We start from the raw sequence: 26,881 nt of genomic DNA, 5'->3' as shown, positions 1-26,881 counted from the left end.
TCTAAGTCTACAGCATGAAAATTCAGCCACAGTGACCCCTGTGGTTGCATGACTATAGCATAATGTAACTGAACCAGAACTTGCAGCAGACTTGAAAAATGTTTGCAAAGAAAGTTGATCTGACGTCATGCGATGCTATTGTGCAAAAAACTTGTGAAGTCTGGCAAGTCTAGCAATATCTTAGCAAGTCATTTTCAAACTTGCAGCACAGGGAGGTTGCAAGGAGTTAAAATTGAAAAAAAAAAAAAATCAAATCATTGCTTTCACCGAATCCCCTTTTCACATCTAAATACTGTTCGCTATTCATTAAACACCTTTTATTAAAACCTATTGGCGTATTTTATTTATTACCAAACAGAAGCTTCCATGCATTTTGCAGGTGCTGCCTTTGAATTTTCTAATAGGATGTGTGCACATTTAGATCGGTTATCTGCAATTAAAATACTTTAATGACCTTCAGTAAGTGATATGAAACCTAATTAAAAGTTAACTGGTATTTTCAGACTACCCTCTTCATTAGTAGTAGTAATGCAACATTATCTCTGTGTGATGACACCCATAAACACAACGTGCTGATCCACAGACATTGGAAGTGAAACAAACAATAATACTACCGTATATACTCGAGTATAAGCCGAGATTTTCAGCCTCTTTTTTGAGGCTGAAAGTGCCCCCCTCGGCTTATACTCGAGTCATCGCTGTCTGCCCGCTCGATCAGCGTGTCGAGCAGACAGACAGCGGCCATTCTATTCAAAAGCCGCGCCTCCGGCTCCGCCTTCGCCTGTGATAGGCGGAACACTGAATTTCCCAGCAGCCTGTGTTCCGCCTATCACGGACATCGTATCATCCTCGTACTACGGACGAGGATGATACGACGTCAGTGATAGGCGGAACACAGGCTGCTGGGAAATTCAGTGTTCCGCCTATCACAGGCGAAGGAGGAGGCGCGGCTTTTGAATTTTACAATGGCCGCCGAAGAGGGCACGGGACGGAGGCAAGGCAAGGCAAGGCAAGGCACGGCACGGCACGGGACGGGACGGGACGGAGGCAAGGCAAGGCACGACACGACGGCAAGGCACGGCACGGCACGGGACGGCACGGGACGGAACGGAACGGAGGCAAGGAGGCAAGGCACGGGACGGAACGGAGGCAAGGAGGCAAGGCACGGGACGGAGGCTCGGGACAAAGGTAGGCTGGACACACACACACACACGGATACACACACACACAGGGATGGGTGGATGGATGGAGACACACACAGGGATGGGTGGATGGATGGAGACACACACAGGGATGGATGGATGGATGGAGACACACACACACAGGGATGGATGGATGGATGGATGGAGACACACACACACAGGGATGGATGGATGGATGGACACACACACACACAGGGATGGATGGACGGACACACAGGGATGGACGGACACACAGGGATGGACGGACACACAGGGATGGACGGACACACAGGGATGGACGGACACACACACAGGGATGGACAGGCATGTCTCACCCTCGGCTTATACACGAGTCAATAAGTTTGCCAGTTTTTTTGGGGGTAAATTGGGGGCCTCGGCTTATATTCGGGTCGGCCTATACTCGAGTATATACGGTACTTGTTCTGGACATCAAAGAATTCTTTTGTTTCAGTGCCGGTTCACACTTATGCAAATTCTACGCAGATAAGATGCGATCTAAAAAGCATAGATTCGCATTTCATCTAAAAAAAGCATTGTATCCAATGAAGGCTGTTTACATCAATGTGGTGCAATTTTTATCCGGTTAAAAAAAGGGTCCCGTGTGAATTTAGGGTGGGTGCGGTGGAAATTCAATCTCCAGCTATGCCCAGGTCCCCTTAGAAATCACATTAAATTTGCACCTGTCACAACAGAAATTGCATCAGATTTGCACTATATCAGTGTGAATGGGTACTCAGACATCAAATTCCCAGCATTTCGGGTTTTGTAAGGATACATTCTCCACTCCTTAGCTGTGGACAGTTTAGGAAGCCTGACAGCAAATGAAGAGAAATGGTGCTGCGTATGTATTTTGGTCTGATGACATGTTTATTGGGTGACAAATTCAGCCTTGCATTCAGCATCAACCCTTGATACATTTACAGATACAAACTCTTTTCATTATTATTATTATATAGGATTTATACAGTGCCAAGAGTTTACGCAGCACTTTATAATATTAAGGGAGTCAGTAAAGTCACAATACAATACCAGGGTCCTACTCATGAGCGCTTACAACCTAACAGAGTAGGGCAAGTGATACAAAGGGTAATCATTTTAAGATCAAATAACAATACATAACATTGGCGTCCAGCCAAAAATCTGACCTTACCAGAGGTGACCAGAATGGCGGTGCAAACCTTACTGTTGAAAAACAAAGGAGCCCCCCAAAGCCTCAATATCAACATAAAGGTGGACTCTTCAATAATGTTGATTATTTGAAATCTCCCTAAAGTAAGACGATTTCAATAAGAAAGCTCAACTCTTTAAAGTAAAACTGTCCTTCGAAAGAAAGATGGATGAAATAGCTGTCCTTCATTTGAAAAAATACTAGATTTTTGACTCTCATTCTGGTCCAAAGGCTTCAGTACTCAGACTTAGACACAGGTCTTACTTTAGCCTCAATTGCCTAACTATGATCAGTTTGAGAAAATACAATTGCACCCTTCTTAAGGCATACCCTGACCAACTAAAGAAGCATTCTGTTTGGTTCGGTTTACTGACCAGTAGCTATTTTGTCCACTGACAAAGCATCAGAGATATCCTTCTATTTCCAAACTCTTGCTCCATATGCTAAAACAACCTTCACAAGAATGTTAAACAGACCCTGTCACTTTGACCATTCAGGGCAAAGTGACAAGGTCTCTTTAAAGTTCATCCAGTTATACTCACCCACCACTCCTTCTATCACAGCTGCCACAAAATACTGGGTGTTTCTGGGTATAGGGGAGCATGTGGCATCTTCCCTTGATGCAATTCTAAGCCTGAACACTGTCACCCACTCCCCCTGTAAGCTCTTACATCAACTGAAAAATGGTATTTTGTGGCGGCTGTGGAAGAAGGAACAGCAGTGATGTGAAGGTGACTAAGTAGGTTGGGAGAGAATATTACAAAGACCCTGAGGGACCTAAATAGGCAAGTAGTCTCTTTGAAAATAGCAACATGGAGATTTTAAGGGCAAGTTAGATTTAATTGTTGAAAATTGTAAGGTTACCTAGGCCTGGGCAACAGCACCGTCATCTATAAATTAATCAATTACCGTTGAGCGAAAAAGTGCAGGAGAAAGACTTAGGAATACTGGTTAATAATAAGCTACAGTAAGTTAACACCACTCATTGTCTAGCAGCAGAAGTAAACAAAATTTTGGGATGTATACAAAAAGGGAGATTAAAAACCTGATGCTAATATAGCGTTGCCTCTATATAAATCACCTGCAAACTCACATCTATAATATTAGGTTTGTTTTGGCCACCATATCACAAAAGGTTGAGAAAGGATGCTGTGGACCAAAGCTAAGATGTGAGAATTTGAACTTAATAGACATTGGCCTTTTCTCAACCTTATTAACCATGTGACTATGTATGTGACTTACCTTCGATCTGGAAGAAAATAAATTTTAACATAAGGATTTCTCGGTCTCCCATCTTCTCTCGATGGTAGGTCCTTAGCTCCTAATATAGTGACTATTAATTGATGACCGCCTTTGTCATACCAGAGTTTTATCTGCAGAGTAGAAAGAATACAATGTTTATTAGCAGTATGTTTCTATAATTATAGTTTATAAAATACTGAAGATCCTACTAACAAATGTAACTCTGAATGCAAACTGAATGATGGCTAAAGACTAGATGACCTATAGTTTACTGCACATGCTCGGTACTGCCCACTGCTTTATCAATTATGCTCAGTAATTCTGCTCCTTAAAGTTTTTGTAAACGATCACCTTGTAAAACAACCCATTCAATTTAAAATGGAAATGAAAGGCAAACCATTTTTGTATAGATAAAAAACAAACAAAAAAAAAACCCATTATAAATACCCCTTTTCCCTTTTTTTATAACTGATCACATGCCCTCTGTTCCCAGCTGCATAAGAACTGGGGGGGGGGGGGGGGGGGCAGCAGCACACTGAGCTTCCCAGTGACAGACTCAGAAGGGAGTGTGTGTCAGTACAGGTCTGATCATTGGAGGAGAGCAGACTGGGTTCCCAGCACAGCTAGACAACTGACCATGGTGTGTCCTCCTGCTTAGTGTACTCAGTTTTTAATAGGAAAGCAAGGGGACTGGCAGGAATGTCAGCGATTTAACACAAATGAAGCAATTAAAAGAAAACAGGATACTTTATCATACAAGTAAATGGTACAGCAGCCACATATTAGGGATATGAAATGTTGGGATAACAAACGCTTTAATGTTAGAAACCAATAGCTACAACCTTCATTTTAATATACATCACACAATGCTTACTCAGTAGCCCAACAGATAGTGGTTTGCTAATTAGTAAAGTCCAGTAGCCGAGACCCTGGACAACCAACGGAGGAATAGCAGAACATTAATGAGACTCCTTTAAATTTATGAAAGCTGCAATCTGTTTAATTTGGATTACTGCACATCTAATGCATGGCTTACATATAGAAACCCTAAATGCCCAATATCAGCCAAGCCTTTAAATAAAAAATTTGGACATGTAGGTGTAGAAATAGTTTTTTACTGTGCCTCCCTTGGAGAGACGTCTCCTTACTTCCGGTTGTGACAGTAAATGAGGGTAAATCTTTCCAGTGTGGTAAAAGACAGTGGCAAAACACTTTATTTTCATCAATAAGTTAAAACCTCTGTCAGGTCTGCGTCTTACTGTCCTGGTGACAATGGTTGAAATAGTCAGTGAAGCTTTGCAGCTTCACCACCGGTTTCCTACTGCACAGCTGTAAATCGTGCTGCACTCTGTGAATGGGCTGGCTGTGGGGGGCAGTAGGGGGGGGGGCCAAAATTGTGTCTCACTTTGTCGTGGCGAACTGAGTCGGAAGTGGGAGCGGTTACCTGCCAAAACCAGGTACCCGCTCCCCCTCAAAAGCTGCCAATTATGGCAGTGGAACGGCGAGGAGGCAGGCAAGCGGAGCTTCTCATTTTGAGTGGAGATCCACTTTAAGAGTACAGATGCATCTGCATTTTCAGAGGAAAAACTGTCAATTATTCTACATGTTTTATTAATGTTATTTTTTTGCCTTTCTTCAGTCCCTGACAAGTTTCCCCACTTGTCTTCAATTGCTTGTTACAAAAACTGCATCTGGCAGTCTTTGCTTTTTACTTGATAAAACCATAGGCACGTTTTCTACTGTTTTTCTCTGTGGTCAGTGACCACCCCTTTCTGACCAAAGTTTTCTCTCTAGTAAGGCAAGATTTGTCTTGTGACTGAGTGCAATGAACAGTTATGCAAGCAATGCATTGTGGGACTTCATGTCTGATTTGAAGATCTCTACAAAAAAGGCCGAAGTCAGATGGGCCTACACAACAGCTTCACAGGGGAACCTTTGCAATTTACCAAAGTAAACCAAAATTATCAAAGTAAAAAGACTATGGAACCTATTGTGGATATATGTAAAGAAAGGTAAAGGGTTTTTAAACCCCGAAATATAATATTTTGCAGCTCATTGGTCCTTAGGTACCCTGGATTCATTATGTTTCTATTTTCAAACTTTAAAAAAACAAAATTTTCACCTATTGATCCTGCCAGTAACACACCTGTCCTTGGGTGACAACACTTACTCAGTACTGTGTACTGTACTGGAGAAGTAGCATTGTCAACCCAGGACTACAATTACTTCCTTCCTCTTCTTATCCATTGCATAGAGGGGAGTGGCTCTGTAGGTCTCAAAGATCCTTGAGAACAATGTAATGGTCAGCAGAAGCAGAGAGCAAGGGGAAAAAAAATCAGCTGGCACAATTTCTGGAAAAATTAAGATTTTTTTTGTGCTTATGGAACAAATGTAACAAAACTCTTTCAATTGTATATTTAATAGATTAAAAGAACCCAAATTGGATATTTCACTGTTAGGGTTAACATACCCTTTAGGCTGGGATCACACTATTGCGAATTGGATGCAGGTTTCCCCACATTCAATCCGCATGACAGGAGAGTGCGACTGGCTCTCAGTGGAGTCCTGTGCCTCTTTGGCTGCATTTCTGGTCCAAAGTCAGCCAAACATTCTGACCTAATTCAGACCGTGAACGACGACGCACCGGACCCCCTGCTGTGCCCCGTGATGCACACAGTGTGAACCCAGCCTCAAAGTAGTGTTTTGCTGTAAAATGCAATTGGATCTGAAATGTTCTTTGTCTGGGGTGGAGTAGGGGAAGAGTCTAATTCTCCACCAGAAATCTATTCTCAGCATGACACATCCAGGAAAAGCCAAGCCAAGAAAGTTCTGCATTTATTATGGTGGAGAAGCCACAAGAGAGACCATTGCAAATCATTTTTTTTATCATGTACTTTCTTAGATCCTCCATAGAAATATAAAGATAAATCAAAGTCTGGTGACAAGCCTACTTGGCTAAAAAAAATGAGCTTAGTTGCCATAGCCATGTCAGGGATGGGGGAGAGTTCCCTGCTGAAGTGCAAAACATAACTTCAGCACTGTTGAATGAATAGCTCTAAAAAGATACTAAAGCTGACAATACATGGATTGAAATTCAACCGGTTTGCAAGAAATGGACGAATTTCAATTCATATATGGCCGTTCCCGTTTGGGAGGATTTGATCTAGTGATTGACACCTCCTGAACGGGACTATCTGTATATTTTTGCTCAATCAGCATTTTTAGCTAATGGCTTCAGTGCTGATCAGTGGATTTTGGCAGCGGAGGAGTCTATCCTGACGAAGTTCCGGGGGCGGAATGAAACATGTAGACCAGACATAGGAATGCACTCTCCCCTCCATCCCCTGCAGCACCACAAGCTTTGGCTACATAGCCATCTATAGAGATCCATAGCGACTCTTAACCTATCGTTCTTTCAGAACATTCCAACATGGGACTTTCAATCATCTGTCAATTGCCAGTTAACAGCCTATAGTTACCCCCTGTCACGCTGTGGTTGGGTCAACAATCCCTCTCCCTCCCTGGGAGTTTGATTCAATACGGGAACTGTGTGTAATTGGCATTCACAGAGGAATCAGCTGTACTGCATCAGCTGCTTTACACACAGCACCTCGACTTTCATCTATATCCAGCCAGTAGCTACAGGCATACCGCACCTATAAGTACACAATGGGGTTTATTTACTAAAGCTGGAAAGTGCAAAATCAGGGTCACTTCTGCATAGACACCAATCAGCTTCCAGGTTTTATTACCAAAGCTTAATTGAACAAGCTGGGGTTAGAAGCTCATTGGTTTCTATGCAGAAGTGAGCCTGATTTTATATTTCCATCTTTAGTAAATAAACCCCATTGTGTACTTAAAAGTAGGGTATGCCTGTATTTGATTTTGGAACTGGAGGACTCCAATTTACATCAAGCCCACATTGGAGGAAGGAAAGTAAGTACTTTCAGCAATTGCAGATCGATCATATTGGCAGTTGCTTCAGGGGTATCCGGAGCAATGGGATCAATTTTGCGCACTGGCCGGATCGGATGCAATATACTGTGTTTATTGTGACACATGCCGCTGTTTGATAAGTCAAAGTACCTCATTGACTGTGTGATCTGAAATGCTACACATTGATGTATCAGTGATTAAACCAGCTACAGTGTGTTCTATATCATCCAATTCAGCAGTGCATGGACATCTGAGATTCAACTTACGACTCTTTCCATAGACATACAGGCATCCAAGTTTACCCACATAGTTGGGATCGGGACATTATCGCACATATGTATAACTCAACAGTTGTACTTAGCGTGGTGTGGGACTGATCTCTGGGCTCACCCAGAACGGAGGTGCTCACTACATTCACCTAATTAGGCTATAAGGTGTAAAGCTATCCGAGTGTGGCTCCAAGGGATCACCACTTTTGTCCCTTGTTTTGAATATTGGTAAGGTGCAGGTGCATTTTAGGGGTACCATCTGGGGAGATTAGACATGGTGGTTGTCGCAGCCGCGCTGTCCCAGCTCCCAGGGGAGGCTCTAATCCATACCATCGGGGGCCAGGGGAATAGTGGGGGTGAATAATTCTTGGGGGGTTATTTATGGGAGGGTTGGGATTTGAATTTAGAGGGTGATTTTGTGTTTATTGGCAGATAGCACTCTCTGTGGAGATGGCTGCTTCATTTCCACATGCATACCTATGATGCTGTTTTATTTCTAATAAACAAATTTTGTGCGATAGCCTTTGGGTGTACACGTTCCCTTTTTTGTTTTTCTTTTCTTGAGCGGAGGAGTCCTGCCGGAATACAATAGCGCAGTGTGGGCAGCTTATGGCTCTCCATTGCATCAGTTCAGCAATGAGGACAAAGCAAAACGTTACTTGTATCTAATAGAGCAGAAGTCCTCAACTTCTTTGATCTGTGCATCAGATATACTATGTGGTATTGAACTTCTCTAAATACCGAAAGTACTTTTTTAACATGTTTTAAGTTTTATAGGTAGATAAGACAAAGTGCTCCTTGCTTCTATCACTCCATCTCTACTTTATGGTTTGTTTAACCATGAAGATTCACATTTTCTGATTCTGCAGTTTTTCTTTAGAAGTTGGAGGTCTGCCTCCTGACAGATGCTTAAACCCTGCCTGATCTCTCTGCATAGTCTCAACGTTGGTCCCACCTGCAACCAACAGATGTAATATGAATATGTTGTAGATAGAAAAGGCTACAAATATGATTTACTGTTAGTCAGTCTTGCTCTGCTTTTTTCCCCATGTCTACAGCCTACTATGCTTTCTCACTGTCAGCCTAATTTGATCTCAATTTATCTGGAAGGAAGATGCTAATTTAAAATAAAGAAAGCACTGTCTACCTGACTATTTCATGAGTGGCCACCTACTAAGGCAACTTATAATGGACAAGTACATTTCTGAAACTTTTCAGTATATCCTTATTTTGTTTCAAATATTTGTTTGACTGTTTGACTATTATTGTCTAATTCAACAAAATAAACAGTGGGCCAATATTATTCTCTCTGTATTATGGCAGCCCTCAATGTGAATCTGTGGCACGTTTATGGACATTAAAATATTAATGTACTCGAAACAGGCAGTGGACGCACTTGGAATCAGGCCCTCACCTCTGTAGCTTTAGGCACTGTGGAGCAATTCATCCTAAAACTTTTACAATAGATACACTAAAGTGGACACTGTTTTGGCTTTATAGATTAGAAGGCTGCTGAGTTACTCCTAATACGGAGGAGCAAAGTGAGCCAAACTACTGAGTTACTATTGGGAGAGGGGAGCAGGGTGAGCTCAGTTGCTCAAATCCTACTAGGAGGAGGGAGCAGGGTGAGTTTCTGCTAGAGGGAGGCAGGATGAGCTGAGCTATTAAAAGAATGACTTGGAGAACTTCAGTGGTTGTGCTATGAACTTTGAGGTTCAATTATTCCACACTGCCTGTGGCAATCTCATGGTTATGCAGTGATCTTCCTGTGTTTGCTTACCTCCCCTCATGTGTTCAGACTAAGAGGCCAGCCACTTCCACCTGATGGTTTTTATAACCTCTCCTCTAAGCATGGCTCCACCCCAGGCCCTATAAGGGAGCCCTATATTAACCTGTGCACTGCAGGCCATCAGTGCTGATCAACCATTGTGTATTCCTTTGTGTGTTAGCTTCCTGTTACCTGCCGTGTGCTCTTCTACTGTTTTCCGTTACCGACTTTGGCGTGTCTTTGACTATTCCTGTTTGCCTGTGATCCTGACCTTTTGGCGTGCCCCCGACTATTCTTGTCTGCTTGTGGCCCCGACCTTGGCTTTGTCCCTCACCATCCCTATCCTCCTGTTGCCTACTGTGGGTGTGAGCTGGGGGACCCTGGGGGTCGCGACCTGGAGCCAGTTGCAGCCAAGTCCATCCTCACCACTCGAGGCTCTGGTGAACACCTGCTGGCTCTTAGACCCTGCGCCCCAGGGAATCTTATGCTCTAACCCCGGTGGGACCTGTCTCCCATCCGCAGCAGTCAGCCGTAGGGTCCACAACCTTGCGGTGCACTCCTGGTCCCTACGGTGTGCATCTGTCACCTCGCCTCAAGGTGACCTGACAGGCAACAGGAGTCAGTAAAGGCTTGTTTTAAAGATAATTTACAGCATAAAGATTATGTAAATACTTGAATATTCCTAGCCAGAGGCTCCCCTTAAGCATGACAGTATTTTAGTAAACAGGCACAACTAGGGTTGTGAGTTGAACAGTCAAAGTAAAGTATTGTATATTTAGATCTATATGAAAAATAAACTATTTACAATTTTTTTTTACAATAAAACCAGCAGGCACGAATGGTGCAAAATAATAGGTTAGAGAACAAGAAAAACAAAATCCTTAAATAAGCCAAATGCCTAAACCTCTGGCAGCACTGTGCATGAAATCCTAATTAGGGCTTATATCTGTACAATTAGATAATACTGAGTGGGAAGATGCAAGATATCGTACTAATTAAATTTTGTGAAGACTTCTGATATCCTTCTAAAACAAGAAGACATTTATAACAGTGGCGATTACAAGTTCAGTGGCCTTGTCTAGTCTAAAGTAAATAGCTGGAGATGTTAGTCTAGAGGATAGCTTATTAGTAGTGCTAATTAGGATGGTATGATCATTAAACTTGTGTATAGTTTTTGTTTATCCCCATCATGCATTCAGCCGTATATTTACTGCATCCTATAGGGACCAAACAATGCTTTATGCAGCAGCTCAACTTCTTTAAAGTTAGTTAGCTTTCAACAGCTTATTGATTGGTAGCAGGTTATTATTGTAAGTTCAAACTGAATCTTCTGCCTTGTTTGTTTAAAGTGGTACTCTACACTAATTATTATTGCAACAATAACATGTAAAAGTATCCTAGGTGTGGACACTCTTCCCCCCCTAGCATGTCTTAGCTCAGCCTGTCTGGGTTAGGAACAAAATAAAAACTCAAATTTTGGAATCATAAAGGAGGTGTCCTTTTTGTGTTTCAAGTGACAGTGGTGATGGTGCAATTGTGGAGTCAGGCATATAGACTGCATGACTCCCACTGGCTGCCAATGATCTTAAATCTCAGTTGAAGAATTGAAAGCTCCCTATTTATTACTCAGGGAGCTGTTGGCTGGAGCAGTGCGCAGGGGGACGTGTCCGAATGCTGCAGACTTGGACCACTGGTTGTGTGTGAAAGCAGTGGTCCAACTTTCCAGCAAGGTGTTATCACAGGGTATTTATTTTCCTTGTTGCATTCGTATGAGATAGACAGGTACAGGAGCGTATTTGTATGCAGACTGACTGCATTGCAATACCAATTAGGTTTCCCCTATCCAGCCTGCGGGAGGTTCCTCAATATCATCATGTACAATCCAGGGCTATTAATCCTGCATTGTGTTTGAAGGAGACAACTGTGCAACTGCAGCAGTGTGCGGTTTAGAGAGGAGGTAGCAGCAACCTGGTCCCACAGATAGGTAGAGCCTGCTGGAGCGCAGAATAGGATAAGTATTTCTCCTTGTCCCAGCACCCCTAGACTTAACGAGGGGTTGTACACTAAATTTGGCAAAAGTATTGTGATGCCTGCCTTTACACGTACATGCACTTTAATGCCACCCCAGTCTTAGTCCGTAGGGTTCAATATTAAAGTGGGGTTCCACCCTAAAGTGGAACTTCCGCTCATCGGAACCCTCCCCCCCTCCGGTGTCACAATTGGCACCTTGCAGGGGGGAGGGGGGTGCAGATACCTGTCTAAGACAGGTATTTGCACCCACTCCCGTGGGAGTCTATGCTGTTTCCTGTCCCGCCACGCTGTCTGCTGGGACATACATGGGTCCCAGAGACAGCGCGGACCATTCCTAGTGCGCTGTGCGAGTCGCGCATGTGCAGTAGGGAACCGGGAAGTGAAGCCGCAACGCTTCACTTCCTGATTCCCTCACCTAGAATAGCGGAGGCGATCGATTGGTCTCGGCTGCCAACATCGCTGGAACCCGGGACAGGTGAGTGTCCATTTATTAAAAGTCAGCAGCTGTAGTATTTATAGCTGCTGGCTTTTAATATTTTTTTTTGTAGGTGGAATCCCTCTTTAAGTTGGTCCACCCTTTGCAGTGATAACAGCTTCAGCTCTTCTAGGAAGGCTGTCCACAAGGTTTAGGAGTGTGTCCATTCTTTCAGAAGTGCATTTGCTAGGTCAGGCACTGATGTTGGAGGAGAAGGTCTGGCCCCCAGTCTCCACTGTAATTCATCCCAAAGGTGTTCTATCAGGTTGAGTCAAACTCGCTTATTCAAGCCATTAAAGTTCATGTGTGTGTAAAGGCAGGTGTCCCAATACTATGACAATATAGTGTAATTATAATGTATTTTGTTTCCAGTCCAGATTTTTAGCTTTAACCTCTTCACTGGCAGGTCTGTACATTGTACGGGGGGGGGGGGAGTACCACCAGGAGTGTATGTATATCTGACAAGCAGACTGCTGCCTATCAGATGGAAGTAGTCCTGGACCTCCGGATTGCTTTCAGCCCTCCTGGTAACATGCACCCCCACTTTTTGTCCCCTATGTGAAAATGAGAAAATGTAATTCGGAGCTCTACCCAAAAGGGGAAGTTCCACTTTAAGTACTCCTCCCCTCCACGCCTGCCACATTTGACGTGTCATTTTTTTTTTGGGGGGGCGGGTTTTGACAGGTACCCCCTCCCACTGCTGCATGAATCGCCTCTCCCCCTTCCTTCCTACAGTCTTCTGGGACACGTCACAGGCCCCAGGAGACTGCCAGACCAGTTAGGAAGTGCAGCATGACTTGTGAAATTCTGTTGCCGGGGAAGGAAGCCCATGGCAAGGGACAGCTTGGGAGAGCAAATCACTGGATCTTGGGACAGGTGAGTGTGTGTTTATTCAAAGTCAGCAGCTACAGCTACTCTTTAAGTTAAAAAAAAATTAACATTTTAATTGTGAAAAATGTAAGTTACACTCAAGCATATGAGATCCCACTCCAAAAAAAATTTCATGCCCCCCCATCCCCACATTTGAATGCAAACGCACAAGGTGCGTATGGAAACTGCGCATGGAAACATTGATTGCAATACATGTTATATATCAGCACGCACGCCGCAGTGAGACCAAAACTTCTAGCACCAGACCTCCTCTATAACGCTAAACTGAAGACCTATAGGAAGCTTTTAAAACCGCGCCTACAGAAAATATATGGTACTGAAGTTTGTCGTAATTTCACAGGAGCACACAAATTGATGGTTTGTTGTATTAGGTAGCTATTTACTCGGTGCAACCTCATCTTTTATATTTTACAAAAAAATTGGGTAATTTATTGTGTTTGTGGGCCCTAAATTTAACTTTAGTGCATTTTCTACTGACATTTTGTGTATACTAGACCTTTGTAGTGTACCGTAAAAAATTGGAACTACCACGTCTAGAGAAGTAAGGGGTGTGGTCCTCACCAGGACAGGAAGTCATGTCCTCGCCCTACTAAAAATGTGTTCTTTGTTATGTGTCCCTGTTGATGAGATTTCTCCTCAATACCGCTGACTAGAGCAAAAACCTGATAGAAGTTTTAACCCTTCTATGTGCCATTCAAAACAAAATTAAACGTTTTGGCTGGAGTTGGGCCATAAGAGGAACACAGTTAACAAATAATTCTGGGAATGTATATAATGAGTCCCACCAGATGCAGAATCTAAGAGAAATCTGTTCATAGCTCTTATTTAGAGATCTAAACAGCTTGCCATTACCAATCCCTTCTTTGAATTTAGAAATATAACAGAGCACCCGGGGACTTTTGAAGCTAAACACACTGTATGGAGATCCCTAATTGCAGCTGATTTTTTTTTTTTCCTTTGGTGGTGAATGCACCTGACGTTATCGTCAAGTGTCCTGTTAAGTGTTCAGCAATAGCGTTACATACAGCAGTTTCCTGTGTCATATGCAAGTCATATGGATACTTGGAACCCTTGTAAAGTTCAAAATTATCCAATGTGGAGGTGCAGGTACACAGGGTTTTTTTTTGTAGTGGCTGCAACAAAGTGAGGGCTGAGATGACCATAAGTGGGATGTGTGTGGGCTTTAAAGAGACTGTCAATTTGCCCTGAATGCGCATAATGGCATTACCATATCCTACTCTTTGATCCCAGGATGAAGAGAGTTATGTTTACAGAACACAGGAAGCCCACATGTATCTAAAAGAAAAATGGCAATATATTGCAACATACCAGTCCTCAGATGTGGTGGCTGCATTTGTTTTCTTATTTTTTTTAGGATTTTTTTTTGCTTAATTTTCATCTGATGATCCTGCCAGTAACATACTTCCTGTTCTAGGTCAGTGATGGTTCACGAGAAGATTTTGGTGGTCCCCGGGGGTTCTGCTGCAAATCAACATTGTGGCAGATGCTGTTTCCACTTTCCATTGTTGTTCTCAATGCAGAGCATTGACTGTCAGCGCACATTGATGTCTGATGCCTCCTCTGTAGTTCTGGCTTCTGTGAACTCAGAGAGAGGCGGCAGGAGTAGAACAAGGATCGGGAGGTGAAGAAGGAGGGGACTCCCAATGGCAGTACTGATCACAGACTGTGGCTGGATATGGAGGTGAGATCCAATGATGAGTGATGATGAGGTAACAGTGTGATGCAGAGTGCCGGAGCATTGTGTTTTTTTTTTAGTCCATATTTCTCTTTTAAGATTGGGGGAGGCACACACAGGTGAAGTGGTGAAAGTAAGAGTGCCGACATGATGGGTGGTGAGAGAAGGTGGGCTGCAGGCATGTTGGGTGATGAGAGAAGTGAGGCTGCAGGCACGATGGATGGTGATAAAAGGGGGGCTGTAGGTGCAATAGGTACTGAGAAAAGAGTGGCTGCAGGCTCAGTGAGACAAAGAGGATTGGTGGTAGGGTGGGCACAAAGAAGTTGGGATGACTGCATGGTGGGTGCTGTGACAAGTAGGGTTGCAGGCAAAGTGGATGCCGAGAAAAGTAGGGTTGCAGCTACCATGGGCATAGCTGATTTCAAGGGACTGCCCCTGATTTGGAACAAAGTCCCTCTGTCCTCCTCATTTGGGTCTTATCTATATAGTTGTATAAAAAAATAACTATTTATCTTTCAAAAAGGGTTATATAGTGCTAAACCTTCCATCCAGCTTCTTAATAGCTGCCTTTGTAAATGTCAATAGCCAACATAAAGGAATAGTAGTGGTAAAAAAATGCACTTGCGGGATTAACTAATTATTTTTTTTGTATAATTCTCCTTTAAGGGGGAAGGGTTGTGTGTCCTATGTCGACAGGTTTGCCAATAGGTGTCCCTCATTCCCATCTCAAAAAGTTGTGAGGTATGACCATGGGTGGTAGGCAGATGCAGAGAGTGTGGGCAAACTGGGTGCTTAGAGAGAGAGGGTGCATGTGCACTGGATGGTGACAGAAGAGGGAATACAAGTGTGGTGGTTGTTAAAAGAAAAGGGGTGCAGGCATAGTAGGTATTGGGAGTAGGGGAGCTGCAGGTGCAGTGGTGGTGAGAGAGGGAGGTTGCAGTGCTGGTGGGTGGTGTAAGAAAGAGGGGGTGATGCTACCTATATTCCTTTTCCGCGGTTGCACAACCATCCCTTACGCTAGACGCTGCCATCTGGGGGATAACAGACTGCCTAAGACCTTTTGTGCTGCTGCAGCCTGCTCCTGCTCCTACTCTCTGGGCCCTGACATTTTGCACAGTATAGTCAGGGCTTGGAGTAGTAAGGAGGAGATGGCACAGCAGTCATCTCCCTTCGGGAGCAGTGGCAGGAGAAATTAATGGCTTCATGATATGCATGTAGCAGAGATTATTGGGGCAGGGGGGGAGCTGGGCACAGGCAGAAGCATGTGTGCAGGCAAGAGGGTCTGAACACCAGAGGAAGGAGTAAGTGTTTTATCATTCCTCCAGTTCCCCAAGTAAAGTCCAAGTGCTTTAAAGGAGTTGTATAGGTAGAAGATTTTTTTATCTTAATGCATTCTATGCATTAAGATAAAAAGCCTTCTGTGTCTAGCAGCTGCCCCAGCACCCCCTAATACTTACCTGGGCCTCATCTCTCTCCAGCGATGTCCACGAATCCCTCAGCTATCCGGAACTCTCCCTCCGGATCGGCTGAGAGAAAGCAATGGCATAATTGGCTCCCGTGGCTGTCAATCAAAGTCAATCAGGGGAGAGAGGGACGGGGCCAAACAGCAGCTCTGTGTCTGAATGGACACACGGAGCTCTGACTCGGCTCGGGTGCCCCCATAACAAGCTGCTTGCTGTAGGGGCACTAGACAGGAGGGAGGGGCCAGGAGCAGCAAATAGGGACGCAAGAAGAGGATCCAGGCTGCTCTGTGCAAAACCAACTGCACATATGATGTAAGTATAATGTTATTGTTATAATGTTATAAAAAAATAAAAATAAACAAGACTTTACAATCACTTTAACTACTTGCTGACTGCCCTATACTGTAGCTACAAGATGGCAGCTCTGCTCCAGATCACGTATATATGCCTGCAGTGGGCAGGCACGCGCCTCTGGCAGGCCACTTCTGCTGTGATTTTTCACAGCAGAAGCCGGTCTGCGGGTGCTGGGCACTCAATGTCCGCCAGCACCAACCGATCGTCAAGCAGAGACTCAGAACAGAGCTCTGCCTATGTAAAAAAAAGGCAGAGTTACATTTTGACGGGGGGACATTGATTTTGTTTTCCAGGGACTAAAATGAATCTCTTCCCCTAGTAAAAGCAGCACATACAACAGTACACAAAAACACTGGCTAGGTACACAGTTAACCCTTTGACCGCCCTTGATGTTTAACCCCTTCCCAGCCAGTGTCATTAGAACAGTGACAATGCATATTTTTTGCACTGATCACTATATTAGTGTCACTGGATCCCACAAAGTGTCAAAAGTGTAATTTAGTGTCCGTTTGTCCATCACAATATCGCAGTCCCGCTATAAGTCATTGAACAAGTATAAAATAAATAAATAAAAATTCCATAAATATATACTATAGTGTGTACACGCTATAACATTTGCATAAAGCTTAATGAGATTTTTTTTTACCATAGACATGTAGCATAATACATATTGGTCTAAATTTATGAAGAAATTAATTTATTAAAATTTTTTAGAGGATATGTTTTGTAGCAGAAAGTAAAAAATATAGTTTTTTTCACATTTGTCATTTTTTTCTTTTTTGTTTATAGCGCAAAAAAAATAAAATTTAAATAAAATAAATAACGGAGTGGTGATCAAATATCACCAAAGAAAGCTGTATTTGTGGGGAAAAAAATGACATACATTTTATTTGGGTACAACATTGCATGGCTGTGCAATTGTCAGTTAAAGTAATGCAGTGCCGTATCATAAAAGCGGCCTGGTCATGAAGGGGGGGAGGGGTAAATCTTCCAGAGGTCAAGTGGTTAAACTATATACAGTAAATGTAGAAGCTGACATGTACAATCTTGTAGCGGCGTTGACCTATAATTAATGTTCAGAGTTGCTATTGTAGTAGTCATTAAGTGGTGTGGTTGTAATAGTGTTTGTAATATATTTTTGTTTTTTAGAAAAACTTCTTAGCTAGGGGTATATAGAAAGAATTATCAACTGATGCGCAAGCACATTTTTAGATACATTACTGCTTTGAGGAAGTATTTTGGATAGTCATGGGCCATGTCACACAGAGTTGCTATACGGGGGGTAAACAGGTATTGGGAAATCTCACCTACTTTCATGTGTCATCCACTTGCCAGTGGGATGAGCAAGACGTCACTCCCTCACTGGTGACTTACATTCTGCAGCTTTTCTGTCAGCGAGGGAGCTACACTTTGCCCATCCAGCTGGTGATGATGTGACACACAGAGATAAGTGTAGTGTGTCCATTCTTAGCCGCAAGAGCCCAGTGCAGTAGTTCCTATCTTGGGGATTTCAGCACAGACAAGTGATGACTGGAGACTATAAGAAATATTGCCTGCTCTTACGATTCTCAATTTTTGCTGTGATATGCAGATGGCTGTCAGAGTTCAGAATGCACAGCATCAATTGTTTGTGATGTGGTGGTGCAGACGGTTTTCAGGATTAACATGCAGCTGATGAATTTCCAGGAACTTCATGATGATATTGAGTCAGCATGGACCAAAGTCCCTACAGAACATTTATCGCACCTTGTGGAATCCATGCCATTAAGAGTTCAGACTATTCTTAAAGAGGAAGTAAACCCTGATGGGTTTTACTTCCTCTTTTGTTCACTGCAAAGTAAAAGCATAATGAACTAGTATGCATTGCATACTAGCCCATTCTGTGCCACTTACCTACAAACAAAGCATGCAATGTCCCCGCTGGTGGCTGTGTTCATCTTCACCCCTCTTCCTTCCGGGCCGCGGACTCCGGCTGTAACTGGCCGGAGTTACGTGACGTCACTTACATGCGAGCAGGCATGGGTCCTGTAGAGATGGCACGATCATGCCCTTTCTTCAGTGTGCATGTGCCGATGACATTGGCGCAAGCGTATATGTTAAATATCTCCTAAACGGTGCAGGTTTAGGATATGTTTCCTCTATCTACAGGTAAGCCTTATTCTAGGCTTACCTGTAGGTAAAAGTGGCATGTAAGGGTTTACAACCACTTTAAGGCAACTGACATTCCTGTTCCCCTGACAATGCGAAACGCTTTGGAAGGGTTTTGAACTTGTGACGTCATAAGCCCCCTGAGGAGGACTGCTGCCAAAACATCTGTGTTTCTGCGCATACAATTTTCTTCTATTATGTGCCTTGCGATTTCTCAATGTGGTTGATACAAATGGCCTGGCCTGCCTGGGTTTGAGGCCTTTGGGTCTGCTCAGCTTGATTGCTGGAAGCGGACCACCACGGGGTATCTAGAGGCGCTTGATATGGCACATGCTTGATTGATCTCTGTTACTGGAGATCCAAAGCATCTGGTAAGAGGCTCATTTGTGGTGTTGTGGAGTGTTTCTTATACCATCATTCACGCTGCTATGGGTGAACCCAGGAACCTGCACATTTCATTAATATTTTGTGGATAGACTTTTATTTATTTATTGACTGTGTCCACTTGTAATTTATATTGGACTTTTCATTGGTCACATATATATTTGATTTTTAGCACTTATCAAATCATTCAGTTGGCAGTGCACTTTGTATTTAATCCATTTTGAACCTTTGAAATATTCACATTCATTTGTTTTTTAGCACTCATTTGATTATCTATCTAGTAGCGCACCTGTTCTATTTGTATATATTATTAAGTCAATGCCTGGTGCTCTACACCTTATCAACTGCCAGTGAGTCTTTTTTTATTGGGGGTCTTAAAAGTAACAATTGTTTTAATGTCCAGCTCCCACCAAAACATTTTTTCTTCAGTTTTCATCAGAACTTTTCTCATATTTTGATTATTGCTTATGCTGTCCTCTTTATGGAGACTGTCTCTTACTTTGTCTTAAATATCCCCAAGCCCCTCGTTTCATATACTGACCCCTATCCTTTACCCCCACTGATTTCTTCAGCCCCCAAGAGTTAGGAAAGAAGCTCTGTGCAAGTTCTGATTTGGTTTAGTTAGAGCAGGGTCCCATGTTACAGTTATGTACCAATCATCAAGCACCAGTGCTGTCCATACACAAGAGTAATCGGTATTGCTACTGTCAAACAGAGCAGTTAGTATGTACTCCTGAGGATGGGTTGTTAAAGAGAACCTGTTATTTTGTCCCCATATACAGTACAGCTCTTCATCCCTTCCTTTCATTACCTACATACAATTTTATATAAATGCTGAGGGAGGAGTGAAGGGGAATACTATGAAGGGTCACTTGAGGCTGGTGACATCACATCTGGTGGCACACAGTAGCAGTCTTCGGTCTTTTGAATGTCTACACAATGTAAAGTGACCTACATAAAATATGTTAAATGCACATAAAATGGGAATTATTGTGTAGAAAAGAATGGTCTGACGACAGAGTGTCCTTAGGTATAAATGGTTAGTTAACCCACAACTGTTTTATGTACATACTCTATTTGTCCAAATCTCCCAAAGATTATCTTAATCAAAGACTCCAATGGCACTTAAAGTGATTTGTGGCCCAGCGTGGCCCAGACATTAAAGTATTTACCTAGTCTTAAACTGTAAATGAGCTTTAAACAAATTCTCATTAACCTATGTAGCTGTAGGCACTATGGATTAATTCATCATCAAATATCACAAAAAAGACTCTGATGTTAGGTTGCAATTGAATTATGAACAGCTTGCAGTTTGTTTACTTTAGCGCAGGGAACGCCAAACTACGTCCCTCCAGCTGTCGCTGAACTACACATCCCATGAAGCATTGTAGTTCCTGAATAACTGGAGGGACATAGTTTGGAGACCCCTGTTTTGGAGGACTGACAAGTTGCTAAATCCCTGCTGCCAGAGGAAGCGAGGATAGGGTAGCAGTGATTTCAGTGTTTCTATTATGATATGTGAGGATAATCATCTCCACGCTGCCTACAGCTACATAGGTCCAGGAGGACTTGTTATTAGTAAGTAAATACTTGATTGTCCATAGTCTGGCCAAAGGTTCTTTATAATTCCCCCACTTCTTATGGAGTTTTACTGTTTTTCTCAGGCAGAGAGAGCCTCAGACATCCTACTCTAGTGTTCATGTTAAATAAATATAAAATGAAAGTCATACAGTGGCTATATTGAAGATTATCAGCAAAGCCTTAAAGGGTAAAAGAAGAGTAAATATTCACCTTTCCTGCTGCCCACACTAGTGAATCTGGGAAATTACTACCCTACATCCACTGGGAAAATGAAATTTGCCAGCATCTCTGTGTGTGCAACAAGAAAGGTGGGTATTTGCTGTCTTCTTTTACAGGTATGCTTTTGCTAAATATCTTCCGTAGAGTGACAGAGTCGCTTTAAAAGTGAAGTGTGAGACCAACTTGCACTGACTGTGGCAGGCAAATGGGGATACAAATACAAAAAAATCCAGTGCACTCTACACATTGATCAGACCCAATTATAAAAGGTTGCTGTGAGGAAATGGCAGATTTCACCACCAAAACATACACTATATACCCCTAGACTTAACAAGGGGGTGTACACTAAATTTGGCAAAAGTATTGGGACACCTGCCTTTACACGCACATGAACTTTAACAGCATCCCAGTCTTAGTCCGTAGGGTTCAATATTGAGTTGGCCCACCCTTTGCAGCTATAACAGCTTCAACTTTTCTGCGAAGGTTGTCCACAAGGTTTAGGAGTGTGTCTATGGGAATGTTTGACCATTCTTCCAAAAGCGCATGGCACAGAGTCCTGACCTCAACCCGAAAGAACACCTTTTTTGATGAATTGGAGCGGACACTGTGAGCCAGGCCTTCTCATCCAATATCAGTGCCTGACCTCACAAATGTGCTTCTGGAAGAATGGTCAAACATTCCTATAGACACACTCCTAAACCTTGTGGACAGCTGTCCCAGAAGAGTGGACACTGTTATAGCTGCAAAGGGTGGGCCAACTCAATTTTGAACCCTACGGATTAAGACTTGGATGCAAATAAAGTTCATGTGCGTCTAAAGGCAGGTGTACCAAATTTTTCGACTATATAGTGTATAGTGTATGTCCCAATCTAAATCACCAGGAGACCATGTTTAAACAAAAAACAGGACACTTTTTTTGGTCACCAAAAAATTAGACATTTCAAGGCTGCTAAGTACCTCTTCCTTAGACAGCCATGACCTTAGCGGTCAGGAAACTTCACTTTTTTGGAGATCATAAAAGTTTCCCCTTTTTTGTTTGAACATGGTCTGCTGGTGATTTTTGGATACGTAAGTGGGGCTGGGAGAACACTACTCTTTAAACCATATTTTTACAAGAGTGGCCAACATTGTAATTACTGACATTCTTCTTAACTATTTAAAAACATTACAAAATATACTTCATTTTCAGAGAAAGTATGGCAATTCTAAATCAAAATATGTTCTGCAAATAAGATAAGATTAAGCAAAATTACTACTCATAGGTTACTAAAAAAATGTAAAAGCTGCTATAGGACATGCTGGGAACAGATATCACAGAGGTAATAAGCTTTGGGAACAGGGTTTTACAAGCCACAGAAAACAAATTGTCTCTTTTTAATATAAATATTTCCTCTAATAGTCATGCGCAATATTTTTTGTGCACGTGTAGAAAAACTTTTTGAAAGGAAAAGTGTGATTGCCATGGCAACTGACAACAGCAGCAGTCGGAGTCTCCTTGATGGTTGCCATAGATAACAAGGGCACTTTCCTTTATTGCAGTTTTTTTACAAGGCTTCTTTTAAACAGTGCACACTTCAAAATAAATGAACAAATAAAATTGGGAGGGGGGGGGGGGGCAAAATAAATCTGCAGGCTTCAGTGCAGTCACACTGAGACAAAAAAAAGAAGAAAAAAACGAAAAAAGAAACAAACAGCTTTAATTTGTGTCAGGCAGAAAAGGCCTTTACCTGGACCCTAGGAACAAAAGGCGGAGTTCTTCTATTAAGGCTTTGGCTCTGGTAAGCAAAATAAAAAGAAAAGAAAAGCAACAAAACAAAACAAAAAAAGACAACAAGCTGAAATTAAAACAAATTCAAAATAAAACACAAGTATTCAAATAAACATTAACAGCAACAAAGTTCACATCAAAAGCACAAATTTCTGGCAAACATACTGATGTAACAAATTGCCGATTGACTGCAAACCACACACAACTTAACATTTCAGCATTAATAAATAAAAATTATCAGTTAGAGATTTTTTTTTTTTTTACATTTCAGTTAATTGTAGCAAACTTTTTAATTCTGAAGAAAAAGATTTCATATCACTACACAACTTATAAATAAACGAGCACCCATACTTCTGGAGAAAATCAGGTGGTGGGGACAAATGAGCACTACCCTTCTTTTTTTTCCAATTTTTTACAGAAATTATGCTAAAGTGTCTCTAAAGCCATAAGGTTTTTTACCATAATGCATTTTCTCCAATTAAAAAAAAATCTGTGACCAGAATCCTCATTATCGGGTGTTTGTCAGGGCTGGGCTCCTGCTATTTGCTAGCAACTCTTTTCTTTCAGTGCACAGAGGCTGCTTAGCTATTGGTTAATTACCAGCCACTCTTTGTTTCCACAGGGACTCACCATTACCATCACCTGCCTTATTAGTCCAGCCTACAGCCAGCCCCTTTTGGCTATTTAAACAACTTTGCTCATTCCCTCCGTGCCCTTGGGTGGTCAACATCTCCTGTGCATGACTTGGCCTGGTTGACTTCTCTTCTGATTCCTACTCCTACTGATGTTTGGCTCCTGGCAACGCTGAATTATGGTTTTCTGATCCTGGCTCGTCTGATTACCCACTCTGGCTTCCAAACCCTGGCTTCTGCTTTTGACTACGTTCCTGAAATCTGTTATTTTTGCTATTACATTAAAGGTGTGATTGTAACTGCATTTTTTGTATCTGCCTGGTTAATGGTTCCTGACAGTGTGTCAACTGTATGTATGAATAATTCATTATTTAATATGATAAATTACATGAAATTATTACACCTATTTTATTTTGCTAACAGAAATGTACCATTGTCTGTATCAAAAGAAGGCATTAATCTCCCTATTTGTGGGTGACCATAAATGCCAGGACTTGACTGCAAGTCAAACTTCTACACATTTTTTTTTTTAATGGCTTTCTGAAGGATGCTGAACAGTAGAGATGAGTTTGGGCATCCTTCAAACTCATTTGTAGCTGAATTCCAAATTTGCGCTTTTTTACGCCAACAAGCTGTGAGCTGGGTCATTCCCACCTTACCTCTTTTTTTACGTGAGCTGCAGAACAGGAACGACCTGGGCTGTGTAAAAAAAGAGCAGGAGTTTGGCTAGAGGTGAATTCAGGGGATGCCCAAGCTCTTCTCTACTGTACAGTAATGTAGAGTATGCAAACTAGTGGGAGATCATACATTTTCTATGTCTTATGTGGTGGTATGACATCTTCACCTTCCATGACACAGCTAAGATATGGTGGCAGCGCTCCATGAGAATGCTTAGCGGTAGCCTTTTAAGCAGTTTTGGAATTTCTACTTTGTATAAAGTATGTTGATATTTTATGCATTCAGTTCTATCAGCGGCCCCCAGTTAATATTACTGCTATGACTTGATATCTTAGTCATACAGAAGGGCTTCTGCAGACTGCAGGTACAGTGTTGAATCAACTACTACCACTCTTGCATCCTCCCTCTGTGATGTTAAGCAGTGGTGACTACACTGTCATTTCTATTTGTCAGTAAAATCTCAGGTGTGACAGTATTTGAAGAAGGAATACTTTCAATTACATGCAAGTAAGTGTTCAATCATATATATCAGTTGTGTTAAAAATAATAGCAGTCCAACATCACTAACCAGATCAATTACTGTCCTTGGCATAAAATATATTTCTACATAGCAAATAATTTACTAGTGAGTGCAGTAGAGTAATAGAAAACCAACAGACCCAACAGTCATGACATGCATGCTGCTGATTCTGTGTAAGTGAATCATTAATTGAAAGGGCCTATTCAAAATAATAGCAGTGTGGAGTTCAATTAGTTCATTCAGTCTGTTAAAAAAAAACAGGTGGCCCTTATGTAAGGACAAAGACAGCAGATGTTATACATGCTGGGTATAGTGCATTTCTCCCTGAAAATCTGAGTAAAATGGGTTGTTCCAGACATTGTTCAGAAGAACAGCGTACTTTGATTAATAAGTTGATTGGAGAGGGGAAAAATATAGTTTGCAGAAACTGATAGGCTGCTCAGCTAAAATGATCCTAAATGCTTTAAAACGGCAACCAAAACCAGAAAGACCTGGAAGAAAATGTAAAACTACCATTCGAATGGATCGAAGAATAGCCAAAATGGCAAAGACTCAGCCAATGATCAACTCCAGGGCAATGAAAGAAGATCTAAAGCAGTGATTCTCAACCAGGGTTCCGTGGAACCCTAAGGTTCCTCCAGAGGTTGCTAGGGGTTCCTTCAGCATTGGGTAATTTCTGCCTCTCAGATAAGTTTCCACTGATACCATTGATCTTTTTAACTATCTGTAAGGAGGTAATTCTTCCCAATGACCACAAGTTTAAGGAACATTCTTCCCACTGACCATCACACTAATGTATCATGAGTTGTAGATTTCTAATTTTTAGCAGGCGTTCACTGAGACCAGAGCACTATTTCAAGGGTTCCTCTGTGTTGGAAAGGTTGAGAAAGGCTGATCTAAAGTTACCCGTGAGTATGGTAACAATTAGAAGATGCCTTTTTGAAGCCAAGCTATCGACAAGAAGCCCCCACAAACTCCCATTGAAAAATGACATGTGCTGAAGAGGTTACAACTGACCAAAGAACACATTGTTTGGCCTAAAGAGAAATGGTGCACCATTTGGTGGACTGATCAAAGCAAGATTGTTCTTTTTGGATCTAGGGTCTGCAGACAGTTTTTCAGATGACCCCTAAACACTGATTTCAAGCAACAGTACAATGTGTAGACAGTGAAGCATGTTGGCCCAAGCATCATGATATAGGGATGTTTTCCATACTATGGTGTTGGGCCTATTTATCACATACCAGGGATCATGGACCAGTTTGAATACATTAAAATACTTGAAGAGGTCATGTTGCCTTATGCCAATGAGGAAACGCTCTTGAAATGGGCGTTTCAAAAAGAAAACGACCCTAAACATATCAGTAAGCAAGCAGCATCTTGGTTCCAGACCAACAAGATTAACGTTATGGAGTGGCCAGCCAAATTCCTGGACCTTAATACCAATAGAAAACTTGTGGAGTGACATAAAAAATGCTATAAAAACCAAAAAATGCAGATGAATTGTGGAATGTAGTGCAATCGGCCTGGGCTGGAATACCCATTCACAGGTACCGGAAGTTGGTCGCCTCCATGCAACACAGATGTGAAGCAGTTCTCAGAAACAGTGGTTATAATACTAAATATTCATTCAGCGATTCACAGGAAAGCTAAATCTTCAAGCATTTTTTAGTTCATACAATAAATGTTTGAGTTTGTAAAGAAAAATGTAGACACTGCTATTTTTTGGGGAAAAGCCTAATATTCCTTCTTCACTTTCTGTAAAGTAATAACAAATTTGAAATATTTTTCTTCATGTTTTGATTTGGAATAGACTGTGCAGTGTTCCCAATACATTTGCGTGTTTTGAAATAAAAGTGATTATAACGATTTTGAGTTTTACTTTTTAAACACACTGCTATTATTTTTAATACAACTGTACATATATATATATCTGTAAAAAAAAATCTCAGACACGAGATGAGGATGCTTTCAAAAATAATGGAAAGAATAGTTTTTATCAATTAACCTACAAAATGCATAAAGAGAAAAAAATAAAATGAAATTAATATTTGGTGAATAAATATTGCAAGTCAGACTGATGTGTTATCATGGCATCACATCCCTTATATAGAAGAAAATATATATATTGGTGGAATTTTAAAGGTGCCAAACAATTTACCTAACATATGTCTTTAAACATAACATTTTATTATACAATTCTGTATTAAAACATATGTGAATTTAATATTAGGGCCTCATTCATATGGGCATACACCCATTTGGAGGCCATGTTTTGCCCACATGGGATACACAGGTGTTCTGGGCATCAGCATGCAGGCAGTCCATTTCATGACAACTGGAATGCAGTACAAACATTTGTTCATTTTCTAATTATTAGTTGATCAAATCAATATTCGTTTTCCACTGCAGTGACAAGAAAACTTGAATGAGGAGGTTGGAAAATGTTTCTCAAA

General features: G+C 41.8%; 1 protein-coding gene across 9 annotated transcripts in view; it reads right to left on the bottom strand.

The window, feature by feature from the left end:
- The window catches only part of RIMS2 (regulating synaptic membrane exocytosis 2), a 982,185-nt gene that overhangs the window by 327,700 nt on the left and 627,604 nt on the right, over positions 1-26,881 (bottom strand). For 6 of the 9 annotated variants that reach the window (XM_077493148.1, XM_077493147.1, XM_077493154.1 and 3 more), the window contains one exon: positions 3,613-3,743. In XM_077493148.1, the coding sequence (XP_077349274.1) occupies positions 3,613-3,743 (131 nt within the window). Of the gene's footprint in view, positions 1-3,612; positions 3,744-22,554; positions 22,603-26,881 lie in introns of all 9 variants that reach the window. The other 3 variants (XM_077493146.1, XM_077493153.1, XM_077493155.1) reach the window with 1 other exon arrangement.

The sequence above is a fragment of the Lithobates pipiens genome, unplaced genomic scaffold (genome assembly GCF_037356315.1).
Source record: "Lithobates pipiens isolate NorthernLeopardFrog02 unplaced genomic scaffold, aLitPip1_a1.2 Scaffold_19, whole genome shotgun sequence".
Taxonomy (NCBI): Eukaryota; Metazoa; Chordata; class Amphibia; order Anura; family Ranidae; genus Lithobates; species Lithobates pipiens.
This window is presented reverse-complemented; position numbering and strand designations above follow the sequence as displayed.